We start from the raw sequence: 22,811 nt of genomic DNA on the forward strand, positions 1-22,811 counted from the left end.
GCAGTCAAAAATTAATATATGAAATATGTTTTAAATATAAAAAATAATAGTAATATAAAAATTGAATAAAAGTAGTAAAGTAAAAATAAAATTATACAATAAATTTTAGCAAATATTTTTTTATATAAATAAAATACTTTCGTTTTATGAATTTTAAGTAAAGTTTATATATAAATGTTAATAAAACAATAAATATAATATTTGGACAGTTAATTAAGCTCAAGAAAGAGCGCATCAAATGTGATGTAATGGTAATAAATGTGATATATATTACATTTTGATGATAATAAATGTTTGATTATATTTTGGTGTCTAACTCTCCTAAACTCAAATGAAGAGCACCGATAGCATTGGTAAGTATGCGTATATGTCTTCTATCATTTACACCACATTTGTTAACGATATCGACTTCCCTTAACTTCGATACTCTGTAAAGAGTGTCAAAGCCGTGGGCTCTTAAACACGACTCATACATCGGTAGACCCAATGAGATGAGCCATAGATGCAGGTTCTCATAATTGGCTGTATCGATGACCGGTCCCATACATGAGTCACCCAAGTAGTCATTAGGAACACCACGTCTACCCTTAGCCTCCAATGCCTTCATCCTAAGCTCGTCTAATACCTCCGATATTTCATAGGTGTCTCTCTGACACTCGTCGGTGTATCGCTGGATCAGTGCTGGAGGTATACCACAAAATCCGGCCTTAAATTTACATTTATAATAAATAATCATTTAATTAATATTCAAATATATTATATAAATAAAAAAGATTTAATTGTTATTTTCTATAATTAGAGCTATATATATAAATAATTAAAAGTGTTATTATGTATGCAAAATATTCAATAGAAACAAAAACAATATACAGTATTATATAAGGTATTGTTATAACTAACTATTGAACTAAAAACTACTTAACACGACATAAATTAACGGAACTTTGCATTAAATATATAAATTATATTTTAAATAAATTATGTGCAAATTTTATGCACCAAAATGCATGAATTTTTAAAATAAATAAATTAAAGTTTTATATATAACTTTTTCTTTTTAATGAGCATTTTGATTCTCATTAAATATTTTCTATAAATATATCGTATAATTTTGTTTCACTCTTGTTTTTGATATTTTTTTTAATAATAACTAACTAAAATGTTTTAACCTAAAAATAAATTCGAGTGATTAAAATAATAATAAAAGTTATAATTAATTACAGTATCAGAGTAGGGCTCATCCGTGAGATCAATGCTCTCACTCTTTAGCTTATAAATGATGGCATCTTTCAATGTCTTGGAGCAGAGCTTAGTGTCAGTAACAATGACATCACGACCATCATTGCCAACACCAAAATCACCGGTACTACCGGTGCTGTTAACTAATGACATGAGACTACTGTGCGAATGAAATGTCGAGAATTTGCGTGAACTGGATATCAGTTTTTTAAATTTTGTTTTACTCCTCAATGTGTCGGTCAATGTATTATTGGTGATATTGTTGTTGTTGTTGGTGGTGATGTTGTTGGTGGCGGTGTTATGATTGTTTGATTCATTAAGTAATGAATTTTGATTTGTACTTAAATTTATAACACTTTGTGATGAAGTCATACCGGTTGCGGCAAATGACACCCTTTTTGTATTATAGACTTTTCTGTCCATTGATTGCATGTAAATGGGTTTCAAATCTAATTTTCTCAATAGATTTCTATCCAATGACTTATCACGGATGCAAAATCTGACGCTATTATGTCTACCTTTCCCTTCACTTCTACCGTCGCTGTTGTTGTTAATAACATCAGATGACGTGATAAATGATGGATTTGTTATTAACTTTTGTTGTTTTGTTGAAATATCTGACAAAAATAAAGTATAATATTACTTAATTGCATTAAGGATTAAGTTTTAATTATAATTCATTAATTAATTTTTAATTGACAAATAAAGTTTTCATTTAACACTGGTTGTCTATAATTATTATTTTACTCATTGAAATAAAAGGCTTTATCTTTAATTAATTGAAAGTAATTTTGTATTTTTATTTTATTCAAAATGTTTTCCCATTTGAGTGTCTCATAATATAGTAATCAATTAACGGTTAAAGATAATGTATACCATTAACTAAATTACTAAATTGATTTTAATATTATACAGACTATTATAATACTATGTATTAAATGGTATTTATTTTATTCAGTTTGTAATAATATCACCCAAAAACAAATAAAAAATAGTTAAGATTTAGAGATTTGATAAAATTAATTGTTTTGTTAGTAACATTTGTGTTATAACTTTACTTTATAAATATAGTATTTTATTTATATACTGTATGATGTATTGTAATTTAAATTAAATGTGTTTTACATTTATATGCAATTATATTTATGTTAAAATATAAGGATATACATTACAATAAATTAATTTAAAACATGTCAATGTTAATTATAAATTGAATATAATTTTGTTATATACAAACATTAATGCTATCGTGAGTCCTTATAAACATTCATTAATTCATTATATTTATTTTTTATCTTTTTAACAAATTTTATGTTTTTATATAAAAATCCAAAACATAACCTAATTTCTAATAATGCATTGATAAAAACAACTACATATCTATTTTATCGGTAACTTAATATATAACTTAACATTTTATATATTGAGTAAACTCCTCTTCGCAAACTTTGTTATTATATTATTTGAGATAAGAAATTATAATATAGAAATAATATTATATATATATATATATGTATCTGTGGTATACTATCAAACAAATATATATATATAATAAATATAATAAGGTTAATAATAGTTGTGATCTGCATTTTTTTATTAAAAAAAATATTACAACTTTATCAACAATTCAGTAAATATTACATTTATTTATTAACATTTGAGTTCATTAAATGCACATATATTATATTATAATAATTTACTAAAATGATGAATGTATATTAAAAATTATTTTTTTAATTAAAATTTATTTATAAATAAAATTTGATTTCAGACAAATTTTAATCAAAATATCAATTCATTATACAAACATAATGTATGAAAATAAATTAAAACAGTGATTAAATATAAAAATTAAAATTTTAATAATAAATAATAATATTTTATATATTAATATTTGCACCAAAAAGATATTTATCAAGTTTTTTACGATTATATGAACTGATAATTGACTTTTGATTTTGAAAGTCAAATATTTTGTTTGATGTCTTCTCTTAATAAATACAATACACTCCCTCTCAAAGATCTTTCCATAATTTTCATTGTGAGGCATAAAACACACGAATTTACTACAATAACTATATAATCATTATTTTTATTGTTATTTTTTATTAATCTAAGCTAAGTATGTATTGTTTTTGATATACACCAATCCCAACCCTCTCGCTATTAAAACTATTAGAAATTATATATTACATTATGTATTTGATAATCAAAATTAACATTATTTTCATATTCATTAATACCCTTAACTGTAGTCAACATTCATTTGGTTTTATTTCAGACTCATTATTTGTAATATACATTATATATACAGTATATATATAACATTACAAATAAAAAGATAAATAAATCTCAGATATTAAGATAGGCTATAAACAAACAATGCATTATTAGGGTAAGAGTGGATTACGTTAAGTCAATAATGTTATGTTATATTATATTATTGGATATTACATAATAACTAAGAGATGCATTTATTCAAACAATTAGACAATTTTTAGTATGATATGTGTTATTACAACATCTATATTAATATACATATGAATACAATAGACTCAATAGTTATTGTTAATAGTGTTTATCAGACACTCGTTTGTCATAACATCACAACTGTAAGTGATTTCCTATCGATTCACTCATGTTTTGCAAATGAATAGTGCTTTTAGTTTGAAAGCTGACGATCAATGATTACATTATTATAAAAAGGCAGACATTTATTCATTCATTCAAATCATTTGAAATGCATTTATTTAAAGGAAAACCAAAGTCTAAGAGAGCGATACTTTTTGTGTGTCTGTCTATATGTCTGTCTATTTAACTGATGGTCTTAGACTATGAAAGAATATGACTCGTCCTCAACATTCATATGACTTTCCAATCGATTTTATATCACATATACTGTATATATATATCAATATATCTAAAGACTACTATCACTACCACTACTATTCTTCTCGAAGTGTTTTCTGTTTATTTATTGCAAACAAAGTAAAGCCATTTCAATAAATTTATATCATTTCATAGTTTTTTAGCATAAAATGTATTATATGGTATATATTGATAGATTTATATTATTCATAGTGTTGCTGTATTAAGCAAACAAATAATTTATATAAATATAATATATAAAAATATTTAAGCTTAAAATACTTAAATGACGTTCAAATTTATAATATAGTCTACAAAAGTTATTTGAGAAGCAAATTAGGCAATAATTTATAATATTTATGTGACTTTTAAAGCTATTTTCAATGATTATGGTATATCTGAGGTAATATATGCCGAGAAATTTTAGTATAAATAATAAATTTTGATTTAAAATAATTTTTAAAAAATTATTAACTCATAAATACAAATAAATAAATCAAAATAAATCTTTTTATATTTTATTTGAAAATTAAATCACTAAAGTTCATCTAATTATAATAATATTCACATAAGTAAATCCCATTGTCTATGAAAATCAATGCAAAAAAGTATACAAAAAGATATGAATATAAATAAAATAAAACAAGAATTTCTTCTTTAATACAATTCTAAATGAAAAGAAAACATAACCTCAAAAATATTTGCAAAAATAGTACAAAATAATGATTATTGAAAATTTTATATATTATTTTTATCTTTCGTTTAGATGGTATATACTTGTACTGAAATATATATAATAAAATTTTTAATTAAATATTTAAAAATATTTAATAAATTAAAATAAATTTTAAAAATAAAATTATTTATAAATTTCATTGTAAACAAATTAAACAATGTATTAAATAATAAATTAAATTTTGATTTCAATCACAAATCAAAATCTTAAATCAAAAAACCTATTTTCCATTTATAGAAAATTGCTTTTTATTTTATACAATTTAGATAACTGGCAATAAAATTAGCATAAAATCAATTGATCGAAAAATGTATGCTAAAAATACCATTTGCTAAAAATTGCTTACAATATTTATACTTAATGTTTATTATCATTTATTGAATTTGCATTGAAATAATATATATATATATTTGTTTTTTTATTACATTTTCATAATAATATATGTAAGTATTCTCATTTTTTAATAATCTACTGTATTATTTTATTATATGAACTGAATAATTATAAATTATATTAAATTAATTACTGTAAATGAAATAACATATCGTAAAAACAGTTTATGCGAATAAATCTTAGGGTAGATAACTATTATAACCATAAATAGATAATATTTGTGATGACAGAGGAAACGACAGCAGATTTACATTAATTTAGTAGATCTCGTAAAATAATATATGCATTGATTAATCAATGAAATAGTTTGCAAAGATCTGTGAAAATGATATATCGATATAAATATAAAGCTTATATAAATAAACTATAAAAATGCAAATATAAACTCAATTATTTTCAGTTAAAATAATAATAATACCCGAGTTTGTATAAAAAAAATTTGTTAAACAACAGTTGTTGTATATTTTTATATTTAAATAAATATTTGTATATAATTTCTATGTGAATATTCATCAATTGCTACGTTTGCTAACAAAATGACCCAATTTTTTGACATTTCAGTTGCAAAACAATCGTTTATTATTTTTACGCGATTATACTACTTATGTATTGAAAACATATATAATTTTTATCACATGCATATTGTAATAATAATAATAAACATTTTGTTTTTCACAGTAATTTTCACACATTTATTCATCATTAGGATAATCGGCATAATATCTTATATATATATATAATAATATAATAATAATAATAATATCTTAAGGAAATATGCGGACAAAATACAATTTCTCGCAATCAATCAATTGATTTAAAATTTGGTTGATAAGCAAAATCTGTTTTATTATTATTATTCGATTAAATATAGTTTTAAACTTTAGTTTACATACATTTTTAAATACTTAGTTTTCATAAAATGTTTTTCTTATCAATTGATTGAAATGAGTCGAGAATTTGATTTTTATAGAAACATTTTTTACACATAATATATATATATATATTATGATATATAATATATTGTAGTGGATATTATTATACAATTTAATTACATTGTAAATGACCAAAGGCTGACACACTAATACATAATATGATACTATATTTAATTGTGAGAAAATTGAAAAATTTATTTATGAGATTATAAACATTGTTGTGTAAACTTGTTTGATAAAGTGTGAGCAAAATTTATTATTTGATTATTTATAGAAGTAATGTTAAGGTATAAACAAATCATTAACAATAATTTTATATACAAATCTATAGTCCTTTAGGCTATTATGTTGGATGAGTTAAATATCAGACCTATTAGTAGTGTACATAATTATATGGCCTAAAAAAGTCAAATATATTTTTCGAAATTCATTATTATTATTATTATATAATATTTTTTAGCTAAACGTATATTTTTCTTTACTATAAGTAACCCCTACGTTGCAAAATGACAACAATTTATTGCTTTTAACTAATAATTTAAAGCATTCAAAATGATATACAGTATATAAATTGTGTGTTAAACTCAATTCACATCACTTTTTCATTTGTGAATGAGTTTTCGGCTCCAACTTTATGGATGTAATACAGTATAACAGTTATGAAACGTATGGAAAATCGAAACATATAATAGTTTCTTATATTTTACTGTCATTTCCTACTAAAACCTTAAGATTAATGATATCGACATAAAGTTTGCAATGAATACAAAAGGAAATAAAATGTTTCTATCGGTGTTTTTTCAATATTTCATAAAATTAACATATTTTTCAAAATATTATTTTTGAGAGCTTGAGAAAAAAAATTAGATAAATGTAAAGTATAAATGTCATAATAAAGTTTGTGTTAAAAAAATTAACTATAAAACACGTGAATTTAATATAATTATATCAAGAAATGCAATATAAACACTAATAACACAAAGTTATGTAATAATTGTGTTTTAAACTATAATAACTATAACAATAATCTGTGTAATAATTATAGCAAAATATAAACATTTAAAATTTATAGCTTAATCTAAAAACAAATTAATAATTAATTCAATTCAATAGGAAATATACACTTAAAATTGTTAAAAATAGTGATAATTATCTTTTTAAATATAAAATATAATAAAACTATAAAATTATTTAAAATTTTATATGAATAAAAGAGATTAGTATTTAAAAGAGGTTTTATAATACAAAAAAAATGTTTTGTCATAATTCATGCATTACAGTGCTTGCCATTAGTTTAATGACAACAAACATAATGTTTATTATTTATAATTTACATTTATTGTATACTTAAAGATATACTTTTTTTATTATAATTATTGTCTACTATTAATGTCGATTCATTTTGTGCTCAATTTTTTCATATAATTATATCAGTTATATAACTGTCAATAGATTTGTAGTGATGTCATTAAAGTATATTTTCAAATTAATAATGATTTTTGGGTGTGTTTACTACTAAATTGCATAAATATCTTTAACTTTCACCAAAATAAAAATATTTGTATAAAATTTTAATAAAAAAGAAATCATAATTAACTAAAAAGTAGTAGTTTTTATAATATAAAGACTGGATATGTTTTTTTTTGTTATTTTATGATCAATCAACACAATTGGACACAAATACCGATAACTCAATGTTATACAAATGCCTGGGTTTAAGGTCTATGGGTTGGGTCACACACCAGAGTGTTTGATCTGCAATATCTTAACAATAATAATAATATAAAATTTTTTTAATGATTATTATTGTTGTTGTAACACATTTATGTTACACTCAATGTTTCCTGTTTTAATTGTTCATTTTTAATAACAAGTAATTTAATAGCAATCATATTAAGCACTTGTCTAGAAAGTTATAATTGTGGAGAAATTGCCGGCAAAATTTTTTCCAAAAAAATCGATAATAAATATTACATTTTCCTTATTATTATGATTATTAATATTAGCATTATTTTGTAATTTTAGATTCAGTCTGTCATAACTAATTAATAAAAAACTATATTTTTGTAACAGTATTAAGCTATAGATATGAAAGCAATATATATATAAACAAACCATTAAAAAATTAGAAAATAATTTTGTAAGTAATTAATAAATAACAATAACTCTTACCTAATGTGCTATTATATTGATGTTGTCGTTCATGCGTTACACTAATCATTTGTTCAGTGTTTTCATATATTTTTTCATTAGTTGTTTGTTCACTATTATAGGTAAAGTCATCTAATATACTATCAGCCGATCTATGACTTGGCATCACATTTGTCACTGAAGTAGCCTTTATGTCATCGTAAGCACAGCTATTTTCTAGACTGGATGTGCTCACACTTTCCAGTTTGGATAATAATTGTTGAAAGTCATCACCAGTAAAGTCAATACATGGAGTAAATACTGGAGTCGTGGGCGCAGACATGGAAACACCGGCAACTGTACTAAACCTCAGGTCACGTCTATGTTTAGGCACATACTTGGACTGAGGCCTGTCCTGGGGTTGTTGGTTTTGACTAGTATTTTGTGGCTTAATTAATGATTCGCTATCATATGTTGTACTATAATAGTCTTTTAATACATGAATTACTGTTAGAAGCTGATGTTGAGCACCGGCATCATTGATACCACAATCATTAAGTCTGTCCTTATTTGAAATCTCTGAAAATAGTTTCAGATTATTATATCCATTGATAAACAATCTCTGAAATTGTAGTTCCGATATATTGATCACATGTTTGATATCATTTAAAGTCAGTGGCCGTCCATTACATTCAACTAAACGTGATTTTAATTTATCACAAATCTCTTTACACTTACAATTGCGGTCATCGCATGATTTATCTCTATTATTATTATTAATACTTTTATAACAATTATTAAACAAATGTTGATTTCTGGCACCTGATTTGTGGCACTGTCGGTGACTTTCATTTTGTTGTTGGTGTTCAACTGTCACCGGAATTATTAATTTAATACCTTTACTGGCGGTCCGTTTATTGTTAGAATATGTATCATATGTTTTGATTTCTTCTACATTAACAAACTTGAAGTGACCTACCCGTCCACTGGCCATACCTATCCAAGTGCCCGATTCGTCTTTTGATATTATCGATATGATATCTCCTCTCTATAAATATATTTTATATTTTATTTATAATCTCATGAAAAGTATATCAAAACTAATTAGTCCAGAAATAATTGTTTAAAACAATATATAAATATCCTTTTTTAATATTAAAATATTATCGATCTACTAATAAAAGAATTAATAAACCCTAATTTTAAAATTAAATTTATTTTTAAAAGAAATTATTATAAATGAGATTTTAATTTTAGTTTTAGTTTGGTTTATATATATCATATATATATATATTATAAGTATTTTATCTGACGATAAACTTGTTTTCATATTAATTACACAATACATAATTATAATTTATGTTTATAACAAAAACTAGTATCCAATTTCGTTCAACTATTCAATGGGTTTCATTAAAACTAATTTAATATCATTAAAGAGTAAAAGTCACCAAAAAAGTCAATTTTTGTTAATGTTTTTTAAAATTAATTTCTTATTGATATTTATTTTTATATTTTATTACTACAATATCTATTGATATAATCGTTAGTCTAATTTAGGGTCAAAATTTAGAATACATGTGTTCTTATTAATATTGTGTTCAAATTATAAGGTAATAAAGTTGACTACAGTATAATTATTTTAATACAAATATTTTTTACATGTATTAACTAAATATAATTTATTTTTATGATATGTGATATACAATATAAAAGAGTGTAATTGGATTTAATAACCATTTGTTTGCCGGAACTCTATAAAACTAATAAATTTTGCTAATACTTATGCAAAAATATTGAAAGAACTAATCCATACCTTGAATGGCAGGGCATCCTTATAGTAGGGACAGGGAGTACAGTCGGTGATGGCTTTCGCATATCCTATGAACGGCCCTCTCAGTAGTGCAGATGAATACATGCTATTCATGTCATCTCCGGTACAAATGGAGCTCCGATTGCTGTCTGTAGACAATGAACTCGTTTGGATACCTTTCATAACAGCAATCAAATGTTATTATTATATTCATCTCAAATATTACATAATATTCTTGTTTTAAAAAGAGGGAAGTTTATAATTGACATAATATACAGTATAAACAGTAATAACATTAGTGGTGCCAAACAAAAATTGATATAAAATTGATTAAAAAATCTTATATTTATAGTATACTTCATGCAAAACAATACATGTATTGATTGTCCAAAACAAGTGCTTATTATTCTAGACATGAGTTTCCCATTGAATGGCTAAACCTATTTTCAGCAATAGTGGGGGTCTTGAGAGTTATGGGAACTAACAATAATAATAATCATAATAACCATAATGTATAGAGAAAAAGCTCAATGAATACCAACTATTGAATGGGAAATAGAGATAAACTATATTTGTAAGAGATTTTTATGGCCATCAATGGTATTAGTGTTGAGAAATTCAAAGTCGAAACGTATTAAATTCAAAATGCGGCAAAGCTTTGACATCAAAAAGTTTTGGCATTAATTTTGATAAATTTGAAAATAAATAAATAAATTATGTTTTCCTCATATGGTATAAGTTTTAGATACGAAGCAAAAAAAATGTTTTTGCAATAATAAATAAAAATATTATAAGAATAATCATATTTAACACATACTTGATCCGCATCCGGAATCTTCAATACTCTCATAACTAGAACAGTGTCTCAACTGAACGCCAGTCACCCCAACGTTGATATCCATTTGGTTAGCTGTATGACAGTCACTACTCATTAATAAATCTGTCCATTAAATTGATATCAATCTTACCATAAATTGCCAAATTTGAATCATCACTTAAGTTTGTGTTATTAATCGTATGAGTTATTGGGGGCGGCAGTGGTGTCGATGCCGGTGATGATGATGCCGGTGGTGGTTCTTCGTCGACCACATCAGCACTGGGAGGAACCGATGAGAAGCGACGCTTCACATTCTTATACAGTCCTTTGGTTCTCATATAAAACTTTTGTGAACTCAGACTCGTCTGTGATGTCGATGTTGTCATCAGTTTATTATCAGATGGACGACATTGACTTTGAGAGCGCTGTTATATGAGACCAAAAGAGAAAGACAGATATAATGGTTTGAGTAATGCATTAATATTATGATAGTTAGGGACAAACACAAGCTATTATACAAAATATTGTTTTCTCAAAGAAATAGAGAAAACATCTCAGGGATGAAGAGGAAAGTCGTGTGAATGAAGTGAGCAAACAATAGAAAATTAATAGATATATATATATATATATAGTTATAATAAATGATACACAAATAAAAAGTGAAATATAAGTGAGAAAAACAATATAAATAACTGACTCCGAGTCGCTTAAGTCTGTCTAAAACAGCATTTCTCAGACGTTTATCACTGACTATAAGCCTTCGGGAATTCCTCGTCGATGTCGAGCTAACGGCACTACATTTTTTGCTATCAACTGCCGGTGCATTACATGACACATCCAATGTTAATGAATGTCTATTATGTGGCAAACGTACTGTTCCTTTCTGTTCAAACCCATTACTGGTGGCACTGGTATTATCAAAATAATCGTTTAAAACAACGTTTTCAGTCTCAGATACTACTGTTCTTTCACTGCCAGACATAATCTGGCGTTTAATCAAATTGTGTTGAAATGAATGTGCACTTTGACCACAATTATCCTGTTGTTTATGTGGTTCTTGTACTGATTCCRGTGTCTTTGGTCCACAAATTTGTGAACAATTAACATAATGTCTGTTCATTTTGTCATTTCTTTTTGTATTATTTTTCTCAGTTGTGATATTATTAACATTTTGTTGGCAAACAACAAGAGAGTACTGATCCTCATCAGAGATGATCACTACTTTACTGGTAATACTTTTGTCATTATTTGGTTCATCAGTCATTAAATTATGACACAATTCTGTTGTTATATTATTATTGATTTGCGAAACAAAATCCTTTTGCCCATCAATGCCTTCAACTCTGGTATCTATTGAAGCACTGGTGCTATTGGTATCGATGCAATCAATTTCTTCTTCGACTAAGCGATTGTATGGATTAAGAGATAACTGTTCCTCCAATTGTGTATAACTTATATCAGATGTTTTATAAGAGTTCAATGAAGATATTGATGACGACTTTGAAGAATAGGTCACTGATTTACTTTCACTGATATCACTAAAGTTGTATTTGCTGTTTATATCTGTAATTATTGTCTTATAGCCGACACAATTGTCATAAATTGGAGACTCATGAGTACTGATTAATAGATTTGGTTCACTCAAAGATCTTTTTAATACACTATTATAATTGGATTCAATAATTAATGGCAAATCATAGTTATCTCCACACAAGTCGACAACAACAGCACTATTAGTAGTAGTATTTGTGTCATAATTAAGACTAAAATAATGTTTATATCTGTCATTCAATTCAGAGTCTGTGCTCTCTTTTACCGAAACTTCATTAATATTATCACTAATACTTGAGTTGGTTTTCTGGTTAGGTGTGTGCTGTTCACTCAGGCAGAGCACTGACACACCACCACCAGTACTAACACAGTCGCCTATTAAGAAATAACAGTTAGTTATTAATTGTTTTTTACAAATATAAATAAATTAACTTTTAAATATATTATATATAATCAAAAATAAAACTTTTAAATATTTAGTATTAAAGTATTAATATATATTTAACTTATTTCTCTATAACTAGTTTTATGTAAAAAACTTTTTTTTTTGAATCTCTAAGTCAATAAAAAAAATAATTGTGTTAATTAAGTATTACTTTTTATTTAATCATTTATTTATGTATTTAAACTTTTTTGATTAGAAATTATAATCTTATTTCAAAATTTATATTTTAAGTCAAAAATTAGAATTAATTTCTGTTTATATATTTTTGTTGTTTTTAATAGATTTTCGTAATATTTCTAAAAACATAAATACATGTAATAATCATTAATACATTTTTTCGCAATATATTAAAGCACCCGCACGACAGTCAAGGGTATGGTATGCCTACTCTATCTCTACAAATCTAAACCATATTATAATATGAACTAATCATTAAATGGTTCACTGATTTAATTGGATTTTTCTCTTGACATAAGATTATAATAAAAGTAATAACAGATTTAAGAAAAACATGGTTAATAAAATTAACTTTTTTTAAAAAAAACATTGACTGAGAAAACCTAGAAATTAAATCTCATTTACTGTAAAATATAGCTAATATTAATAATATTTAGACAATAATAGAATAACAAAATAAAAACACACAATAAGGACGTGAAATTGTAAAATAAATTTATAATAATATATTATTATTATAAATGGTTGCAAACAACAAAAGAGGAGACACTTTAACAAAATAATATTAAATTATAATTTAATATGAATTTAAAAATTTAATATAATAAATGAATACTATTTTCCAAATAATAATTCATAATTCAACACATTATAAATAAGTTGTAAATAACATTAAGATATTAATGAGTGAATAAATAAAAAAAACTATTATTTAGTTTACTAAATATATTTTGAATGGATTTGACACTCAATTTATATTTTAATAATAACTATTAATACTTTTATTACAATCATTAAATTGTATTAATGATTGTAATAAAAGTATTAATAGTTATTATTAAAATATAAATTAATTATTTCTTTAAATAACTTAATAAAATATATTTATATGATTGTTATATTGAGAGCGATATTTTTCAAGTAATTTAATTTAAATATAATTTAATGCTGTATTTTAAAATACATGAAATTGAAACTTTGTTAAAAACATTGCAAAAATAATGGCTTATTTGTATGAAAGAAAAAGCACTAATAACTGTTTGAAATCAATTATATATAAATCAATATAGATATATAATAACCTGAAAATTACTATACTTTATATTTATAAATTTATTGTATATATATATATATACTGTATATATAATATTCATAAAAAGTTAACAGTAATTATTTATAGAAGTGAAAAAACTGCTATCAATTTCTTATATAATATATTTTTAAAACAACTTAAATCGTTGTTAAAATTTTAACCCGAGGGCCAACTCACAAATATTACATTATATATATATATTAGTTATATAKATATTATATTCATGTTTTTTGCTCTCCTTATGTTTGAATTTAATTTATTTTTAAAAAGTTTTCAGCCATTGGAGTAAAAATACAGGCTTAAGGTCAGTGGGTTACCAGTCCTTTAAGCACTGATAATTAATTGAGTCCTACAATATTTTTAGCGATCGTTTCCCTCAMTCATATAGTATAGATGCTAAGGAACAGGGAGTCTATCTCTCTGTACTAAAAAGGATAGGTAGTCAACAAATTGTTATTTTTATTTATTAAATTCAATTGAAAATAATTGTGACTATTAATTGACTTTTTATATTTAGTAAATGTTTTTTAATCTAAATGTATAACTCATGTCTTGTTTATTACTATTCATTAGATAACATTTATTCTCGTTTCTGTCATTATAACTATTAAATTATTTTTGTTTGTTGTGTGAAGTAATTATTATAATCCTTTTCTCATTAAATATTAGTTATAAATATAATAATATTATTAATATAACTCATTTAATAGCAGTCAATTTTAATTTATAAATATTTTCCAGTCATTTCAATTTAAAATGTTATAAATAAAACAATAAATATGTTATCAAAAATGATTATTATAAGATCATTAACCACTTTGTTAATATATAAAACAGCTATAATACAGTAAAATAATAATATAACTTAATATTACACTATTTCTTTTTAAAGTTATTTTTTTAAACAGGTATTTTTTAAATTATTTTTTATGTGATAATGAAGTTTATAAAAATGTGTCTAAAACTTGTCTAATACATGAGCTAAATCTAAATATTTTAATTTTTTGTGTACATTATTTGTTTATTTTTAAATTAATTGTTCATAAAAATAATAACATTATTAAGTATACTTTTTGTGTATAAATATAATAATAATAATACTACGGTAATAGTAATCAATGAAATCCATTAAAATGCATTTTAAATTACTGACTACTAAATAGTTATAGTTTATGTACTGTAGAATAATAAACATTATAAATAAGTATTATATATATATAATTTATATCACTATAATTTATTTTCAATATATACACGACTAATTTTTTATATACAGTAAAATTTGATAAAAATTGTGTAATATCATATGCTATTTTCCAATTTTTATTTTGTTGTAYACTATTTTCTCTAAAATAATATTCAAAATTATTTACTAATATAATGGTCTGAAATGGAGTTTCAATATTAAGGACTGAACTTATTCTGAACATTATATAAATATAAAAATATATTTAAATATATATCTTATACTGTAATCATAAAATAAAGTATAGCTTTACTACTGATGTTAAGGAAAACTACATTTTTTGAAGTATCAAAACAATCTCTAATATAAAGCTCGCGGTCCACTGAATCACTTTATTAACGGGAAGACATATTTAAAAAGTATAGTTTATATTTCCATTGATAATACTATTAAAATACCTACTTTTTGTAACGGGGTATTCACTCGTATCTTCTCAAACACACCCTTTTTATAGTGCCATTCATGGCATTTGTAATTATAGTCAACAAAAAACATAATTATAAAAATAGCATTAAAAAGATTATTAAAATTATAGACTGGCATTTTAATGGTAGCCATACACTGGTACACCGGGTCATATACATTGTCCTATTCAACCAGTAGTAAATATAAACTATTATTTTTTTGTAATAAAGATAATGTTATGTGTAAGACCCTTAATGGTCCAACTGTGCACAATAGGAGATAACTATATTTCTCGCAATATATCAAAAACTGTTTAATTAATGGCATATTATCACAAATAATATAATGAATTGACTTAAATCATACAGAAAAGAGAAAGCAGTCTTTGTAGTGGTGTTTGACAAATAAAAGTCTTAACAAACAAACCATCGCTAAAAATATGAGTCTATTTTTTGTTTCAAGTATTCAATTCACTGGCATTTTCACAATTATTTTATATACAAACAAAAAAAATCTTAAATAAAAGCAATAGAAATAAGCAATAATTTATTTCAGAGAATTATTTGGCTTATTTGTTAACGTTTATTAAATTTGTGTATTAAATTAAATATACAAACCTTCATTGCAATAGAAAGTCGACTGAATTCTCTTATATCCATTGATGTGGTTATGGTTGAGCACTGATTTTCTGGCCTCCCGGTGCTGCTTAAGTGTATTAACGGTGGTCAATGGTGACCATAAAAATTGGCGGCCAAAGTCAGCTAATAGCTAAAAATCAAGTACCGGTAAATTATATATTTATATGTAGAGGTTGTGTAGTAACACCGATATATTGATATATCGTAATTACATAACAAAGCAATCAAAAGTTTTCCCATTTATGTCAATAAATTTTTTAGTTTGGTTTAGTTATGGGTTTTCTATTATTTGTAAGTCAATAGCAAATCTAAAATTTTTTTATATTATATTTTCTCCAATAATATCCCAAAAGGCAACATCACATCATTGTTATATATTATAATATACACAAACTATATAACATAAACCACAAAAAATGATAGAAAAGTGGTAGAGAGTAGAGAAAGAAAAACAAGAAAAAATGTTACTTATAATATATTTCAAATATGTTATTATTTATATATTATTTACTTTATAATGTAATACATTAGTGATAATATATTAAGTATTAGACAAAAAATTATTATATAAGAGCTATAAATTCCAAAAATCTAAAAAAAGTTGAGATCGACTAAATTGACACAAATGTTATGATACTGTGATGCGGGCGTGTGTTTGACTACATGTAAGGCAAACATACATCTAAACAGTATATGTATGGTCTCTCTGTTTGCAAAAAACCGTGCGATCGGATCGACTCGTATACCAAAGTGATGTAAGCGTGCGTATGGGCGACAAACAGTCTCTCCCAATATATATATATTGATGGCTTACATGAATATACCGTAAGGCACGGCAAATAAATATATAATTTATATAATAGTCTGTATAAATTTGCAAAATGTTATATAAGAGCCAATGTTTTAGGTGATAAAAGCTGTTTTTATAATATTACTCTCATGTATGCCTGAATACACACACAATTTCTCTGATCTGATGACAAAAACTCATTTTATTTGGGGTGGAGTTGACTCTCATTATTATTGTTGGCTTTGATCATCACTCTCAAGGATTACACATCAAACACAATATGTTTTGATGCGATGCATAGTTAGCAGACTAATGAAGGAAAGACAGACATTGGGAGAGTTAGCTAAGAGATGGACCCAAAAATTAATATTTGTATCTAAACTATTGCTTTTATTATCTCATTGCATACAATAGTGTAATATGTTTATTGAAAATATGTTTCTCTCATACATGTTATGTAACGTAAAGGTTTTATATAGTATATTAGAATTTAGTATCTATTAGACTATAATACATAAGCAAAGTAAAGGCAACTTTTTTTGTCTTTCCCTTCCACTGCTACTAACACTTAGACTATTAGACTAACGATCGATACGGACACAAGAAATACTGTCTATAATAATATAAGTTACACTTTAATAATAGTGTTTAACCATAAAAGTATGCTTCAAATTATATAAATTCATATTATTATATAGAAAACAATATCAGATTAAATGATAAAAATAAAATTTTTAAGTATTTCACTAACCTTTGGAAACGACGGAATCATTGTTTTTGATTGCATTAAACTGTTTTCATTTCATAATAATAAAAACAAATGTATGTATACTGTAATCAATATTAGGAATTCTAACTAATTTTTTCTATTACTTTTCATTTACTATTACTTCATTGAATTTCTTATTTCAGATAAAACATATACTCACAGAAAAAGTGGTAAAAATTAATTAATCAGTATTTTTGCAGTAAATTATTATACATTTAACTCGTATAATATTAATTCATTATTTATAAAGTGCTGACATTCACACAACAAAAATAACTGCGAGTTTTAATAACATTTCATTACTTTACATATTCCTTAAGGCTTTCTTATATAAACAAGGCTTCAAATGTAATGTAGTAATAGTGGGCTAAAAGTAAGTAATAGTGAAAAAGTCAAATAATTTTTACACGTATTTAAGCACTAAAAAAGTTTTTCGCATTTATAAGTCACTTTCAATGCCTTACTAATAAAAGCTAACACTTTAATAGTAAAGGCAATACTTGAGTACAATTTTATTACATTAACTCCAATATTGCGAAAAAATGCGTTCAAAACTTATGGTCGACTTATATGTTATGGTTTAGGTTTATGGATATGCGTTGAGAGAGACATTCAAATGGATATACAGTTTATTTTTTTGCTGAGATTTAATAGCAGACAAATCCAATGGCGAAAAAGTCGGCACAATATTGAAGTGTACGACAAATATATCGTATAAAAGATTTTGACGGCAAATACTGTTGTCGTTGCAGTCAAAGAAAAATAAATAACTTATACTTATATTGAGATATTTATTTGGTCAACAAATTATTAGATTTCATATGTTGTTTATTATGTAGTTTAAGACATATTGGAGAAGATCATTGGTAGTCATATTCATGTAATAAATATAAAAACTATTTTTATAAATTGCAAACTCATCTCTCTTTCTTTACCCATTCAATTGCCAGATAATACACTATTTATACAATTTATTATTTTGTGGTCACAATTAGTCATAAAATGACAAATAATATAACAAATATTAATAACACAGTATATCTCAAATGATTAAATAAACAAAGTATTTAAAATATATTATTAATCAAAAATTATTACACAAAKTGTATGATTTATTAAATAAAATGTTTATAACTATTAATTGACACACAGTTACTTAAAATAGTATTTTTCATCAACTATTTGCATACAAAAAATATTTATATTCAATGCAAATGCTAATTGAAAACCTGATCACACTTTTAAATATTCAATGAATTTTCAATTGTAAAAAAGTAAATCACTGTTTATATAATCTTCGGATAAAATAGAGAGGAAAGGCTTTTAATATAACGTTTAGTGCACTTTAAAAGTTGGATAAACTATGAGAGTGTTATAAGAAAGAGGAGTAGACTTTTTGGAGGACTACTCACTACTACTCTCATTGAATACAATACACAACCATATATTCATTGTAAGGGATATAATATAATAGCAGTGAAATATAAAAACTTGATTTGAAACCAACCAAAACATATAGCAATAGATTGAGAAAAACTAGATTTTTCCACACTTTATTCATATAAACAATTTTTCAGATTTTTTTAACCGATAATATAAAGAGGACTCTCATTCAATGTGTTGTTGCACTTGTTGTAAGCTTACAGTTGAAGTCAAATGGGATTTACTATAGCTTTTAGGGGAGAAACTGACGGATGGCTACTTGAATTGACACAAATAAACAAATTGAAAATTTCATATAAAAATTCAAATTAGAGTCACATATATAAAGATAAATATATATCTAAAGAGATTTTTAGTGGTAAATACCAAATATTATGAGCTTTAAAAATACCTGTTTGTATACTATGAATACCATTATTAAAACACATTAATAAAATTTAATATACCGGTGTATAAAGGAATATCAAGTTTAATATATATTACTGTGTTATAAATATAATTACTTTATTACAATGAAACTGTATAGACATACTGTACTGAATGTTTTAAACAATGATATTAGACTAAAATATTGTACTAATAATATGTTAATTAGACTACAAAACGAGTACAACATAAATATTAACAACAGTTGTTATTTTAATAGGAAATAAAAATAAAATATTCCCACAAATTCCTAACCACTTAAGACTAACTTTAATACAAACTGTGTTTTACGATAACTTTTGAATAATAAATGACTGAAATCTTTTACATTTATATATATATATATATATATATATATTTCAAAATATAAGACATTATGAAATATGAAACAAAAAACACATAATTTTATCGTAAAAATGTCTTAAATAAAAAATGTATACAAATTTAGTCTATTTTGAAATTATATCTACAATTTTGTCAAATTGAAAAATAAATTTTAACCAATTTTAAAAACAAAAAATAAATTTATTTATTTCTTATCTTAAAAATGTTTACTAAAAAAATTATTATTTTTTATCTATACATATTTTTGAGAAAATAATTTTATACTGTACATTATTAATAATTTAATTATAATAAAATATCAATAATATGGTAGATTGGAAATTATAAATTAATTTAATTTTCTAATAGTAGCAAAAAATTCAATATATACAGTACATTGTACAAATTTGAAATAAATAATATATATTTAATACAATATTGTACTTTTGTATTTGTTTTACATGTGATAAACCAATGAATTATATATAAACTTTACAGTATATATATAATGTAGTACTGTATCTCTATTTTTATTATAATAATACATTGTTTGTTCGTATTCATCATGACTTGCATTGAAACCAACCAAACAGTAATATATTATATGAAATTTTTATATATATCATAACATTTACTGTGAGATGAATTTATGTATTCATAAATATTACTCTTTTATATTCATAAAATTGTTATTTCTTTAATAACTAAATTATAATGGCATTCAAGAGCATATCATATCAAATATTAGTATGACTTCCCTCAGCGATGTCGGTACCAGAGTTCATACAGTGCTATGCATTGAACTCTTTTATAAAGTATATCATTTATATTTGAAATAAATATTTTCTATATGTCTATATATATGACTCTATGAATTAAAATATTTTTTGCTTTTTGTTAGTAATTGAATCAAAATTTGATAACTAATGGTATAAATATTTATTTGTAACGTTAAATCTCATTGTATGTCATAATCAGTCAAGTGTATACATGACTTTTAACTTTATGGTGTTATCATTTTTATTAATTTTTTTCTCACAAATTTTTATTTATAATACATAGTAATATATATTTTATTATCAAATATTTATATATGTATGATGTAATACAATAAATACTAAAATAAGGCATTTATTTATTTCAATAAATAACTTGTATATTATAAAACATTTTTACCAATATAAGAAACAATAGTAATAATCAATAAAAATTATTAAAACATGTTATCTAAGCATTGAAGTAATCAACAACAATGATCTAAATAATAGAAATTTAGAAAATACACATTTTAGCCAAAATATATTCAATAGAAATATAATGTTATAATTTCTATCAAATACAATAACACACATGAATTAAACAAAGATTTGTTTAAAATACAACTGATTTATCACAAGTTATAAAAAGTTTGAAACTTTTCAATGTATTTCTTTTGATAGTTTGTTTTTTACATAATGTTGTCTCTGATATGTTATGTTGTTTTTAATCATAAGATCAGACTTTGACGGACTTATAAATTAAAACAAAAAAATCTTTCTCCATTGGACTCGAAACCAGCCATATCTTCATATAATGACTTTGTAGACAATGTTATATTTCAATAGAAAAATACTAACTATAGTATATACCGTATTCATAGGTATCTCTCTCTCTCTCTCTYTCTCTCTCTCTCTCTCTCTCTCTCTCTCTCTCTCTCTTTCTCTCTCTCTCTCTCTCTCTCTCTCTCTCTCTCTATTCATTGAAGTGATACTATTTTATTGTTGATTATTTGAATTCAAAGATCCGGTGCTATGAGTGACGATGCGAGACAACAAACCACATAAAAACAGAGGATAGAGATTGAGAGTGATCTCTCTCTCCAAGTCGATAGAGTGGTCACACATGAGATGCCAAATACAATCTGCCGACTCTCTCACACAACTTCAATGTATACCTTAAGTTAATACAAGTCATCACTAATACAATAATACTAAAATAAATGTAAATGTATAGACAGATTGTTGTTTAAACAATATATAATAATATACTGTATGTATTAAAAATAATATTGGATTATTTAAATCAGTTTTAAAGTTTATTTTAATTTTATAATTATAATAAAAACATGAAATATATAATAACAAAAAGTATCTTAGAATTAACTATTAAAACAATGAATATATTATAATATTATATTTATTTTTGTTGATTTCATATAAATTTATAAAACACACTAAAAAATAAAAAGTGAGTTATTTTACAAAAATTATATTTTCTTAAAATAAATTTAACTATAAAACTAAATAAATTTAAAAATATATTATTTTAATATTCAAATTGTTACATTTTTTGGGTCATAACATTGTATATAAACGAAAGTAAAAAAAATATATACAAAACAAAAGTTACAAACTATTAAAATGGTTTAATATATTGAATTGTTAAATATTTGATAATACAGTAATGGCCCAAAAATAACTTCATTGAGCACACAAAGTACATATGAAAAATGTTAGGACTTATGGGTATATTTTGATGATTTATTTAGTGAGAGCACTAGTATTATAGGTAAGGGATTGAGACTTTTGAATTATAAT

At 23.9% G+C, this 22,811-nt stretch overlaps 1 protein-coding gene across 1 annotated transcript; it reads right to left on the reverse strand.

Moving 5' to 3' along the window:
* Positions 1-283: 283 nt before the first annotated feature.
* LOC128961821 (uncharacterized) lies at positions 284-19,086 on the reverse strand. Its single transcript, XM_054308104.1, has 10 exons — positions 18,203-19,086; positions 18,025-18,064; positions 16,463-16,613; positions 11,626-12,854; positions 11,080-11,353; positions 10,929-11,021; positions 10,115-10,287; positions 8,341-9,346; positions 1,222-1,856; positions 284-706 (listed from the first exon to the last, which is right to left on the reverse strand). The coding sequence occupies exons 2-10, from the start codon at positions 18,058-18,060 to the stop codon at positions 299-301; spliced, it is 4,005 nt and encodes a 1,334-aa protein (XP_054164079.1). The 5' UTR covers positions 18,061-18,064; positions 18,203-19,086; the 3' UTR covers positions 284-298.
* Positions 19,087-22,811: the final 3,725 nt, after the last annotated feature.

Source organism: Oppia nitens, unplaced genomic scaffold, assembly GCF_028296485.1.
Source record: "Oppia nitens isolate AA-2021 unplaced genomic scaffold, nextdenovo-longstitch-racon4-pilon3 scaffold5_pilon_pilon_pilon, whole genome shotgun sequence".
NCBI lineage: Eukaryota > Metazoa > Arthropoda > Arachnida > Sarcoptiformes > Oppiidae > Oppia > Oppia nitens.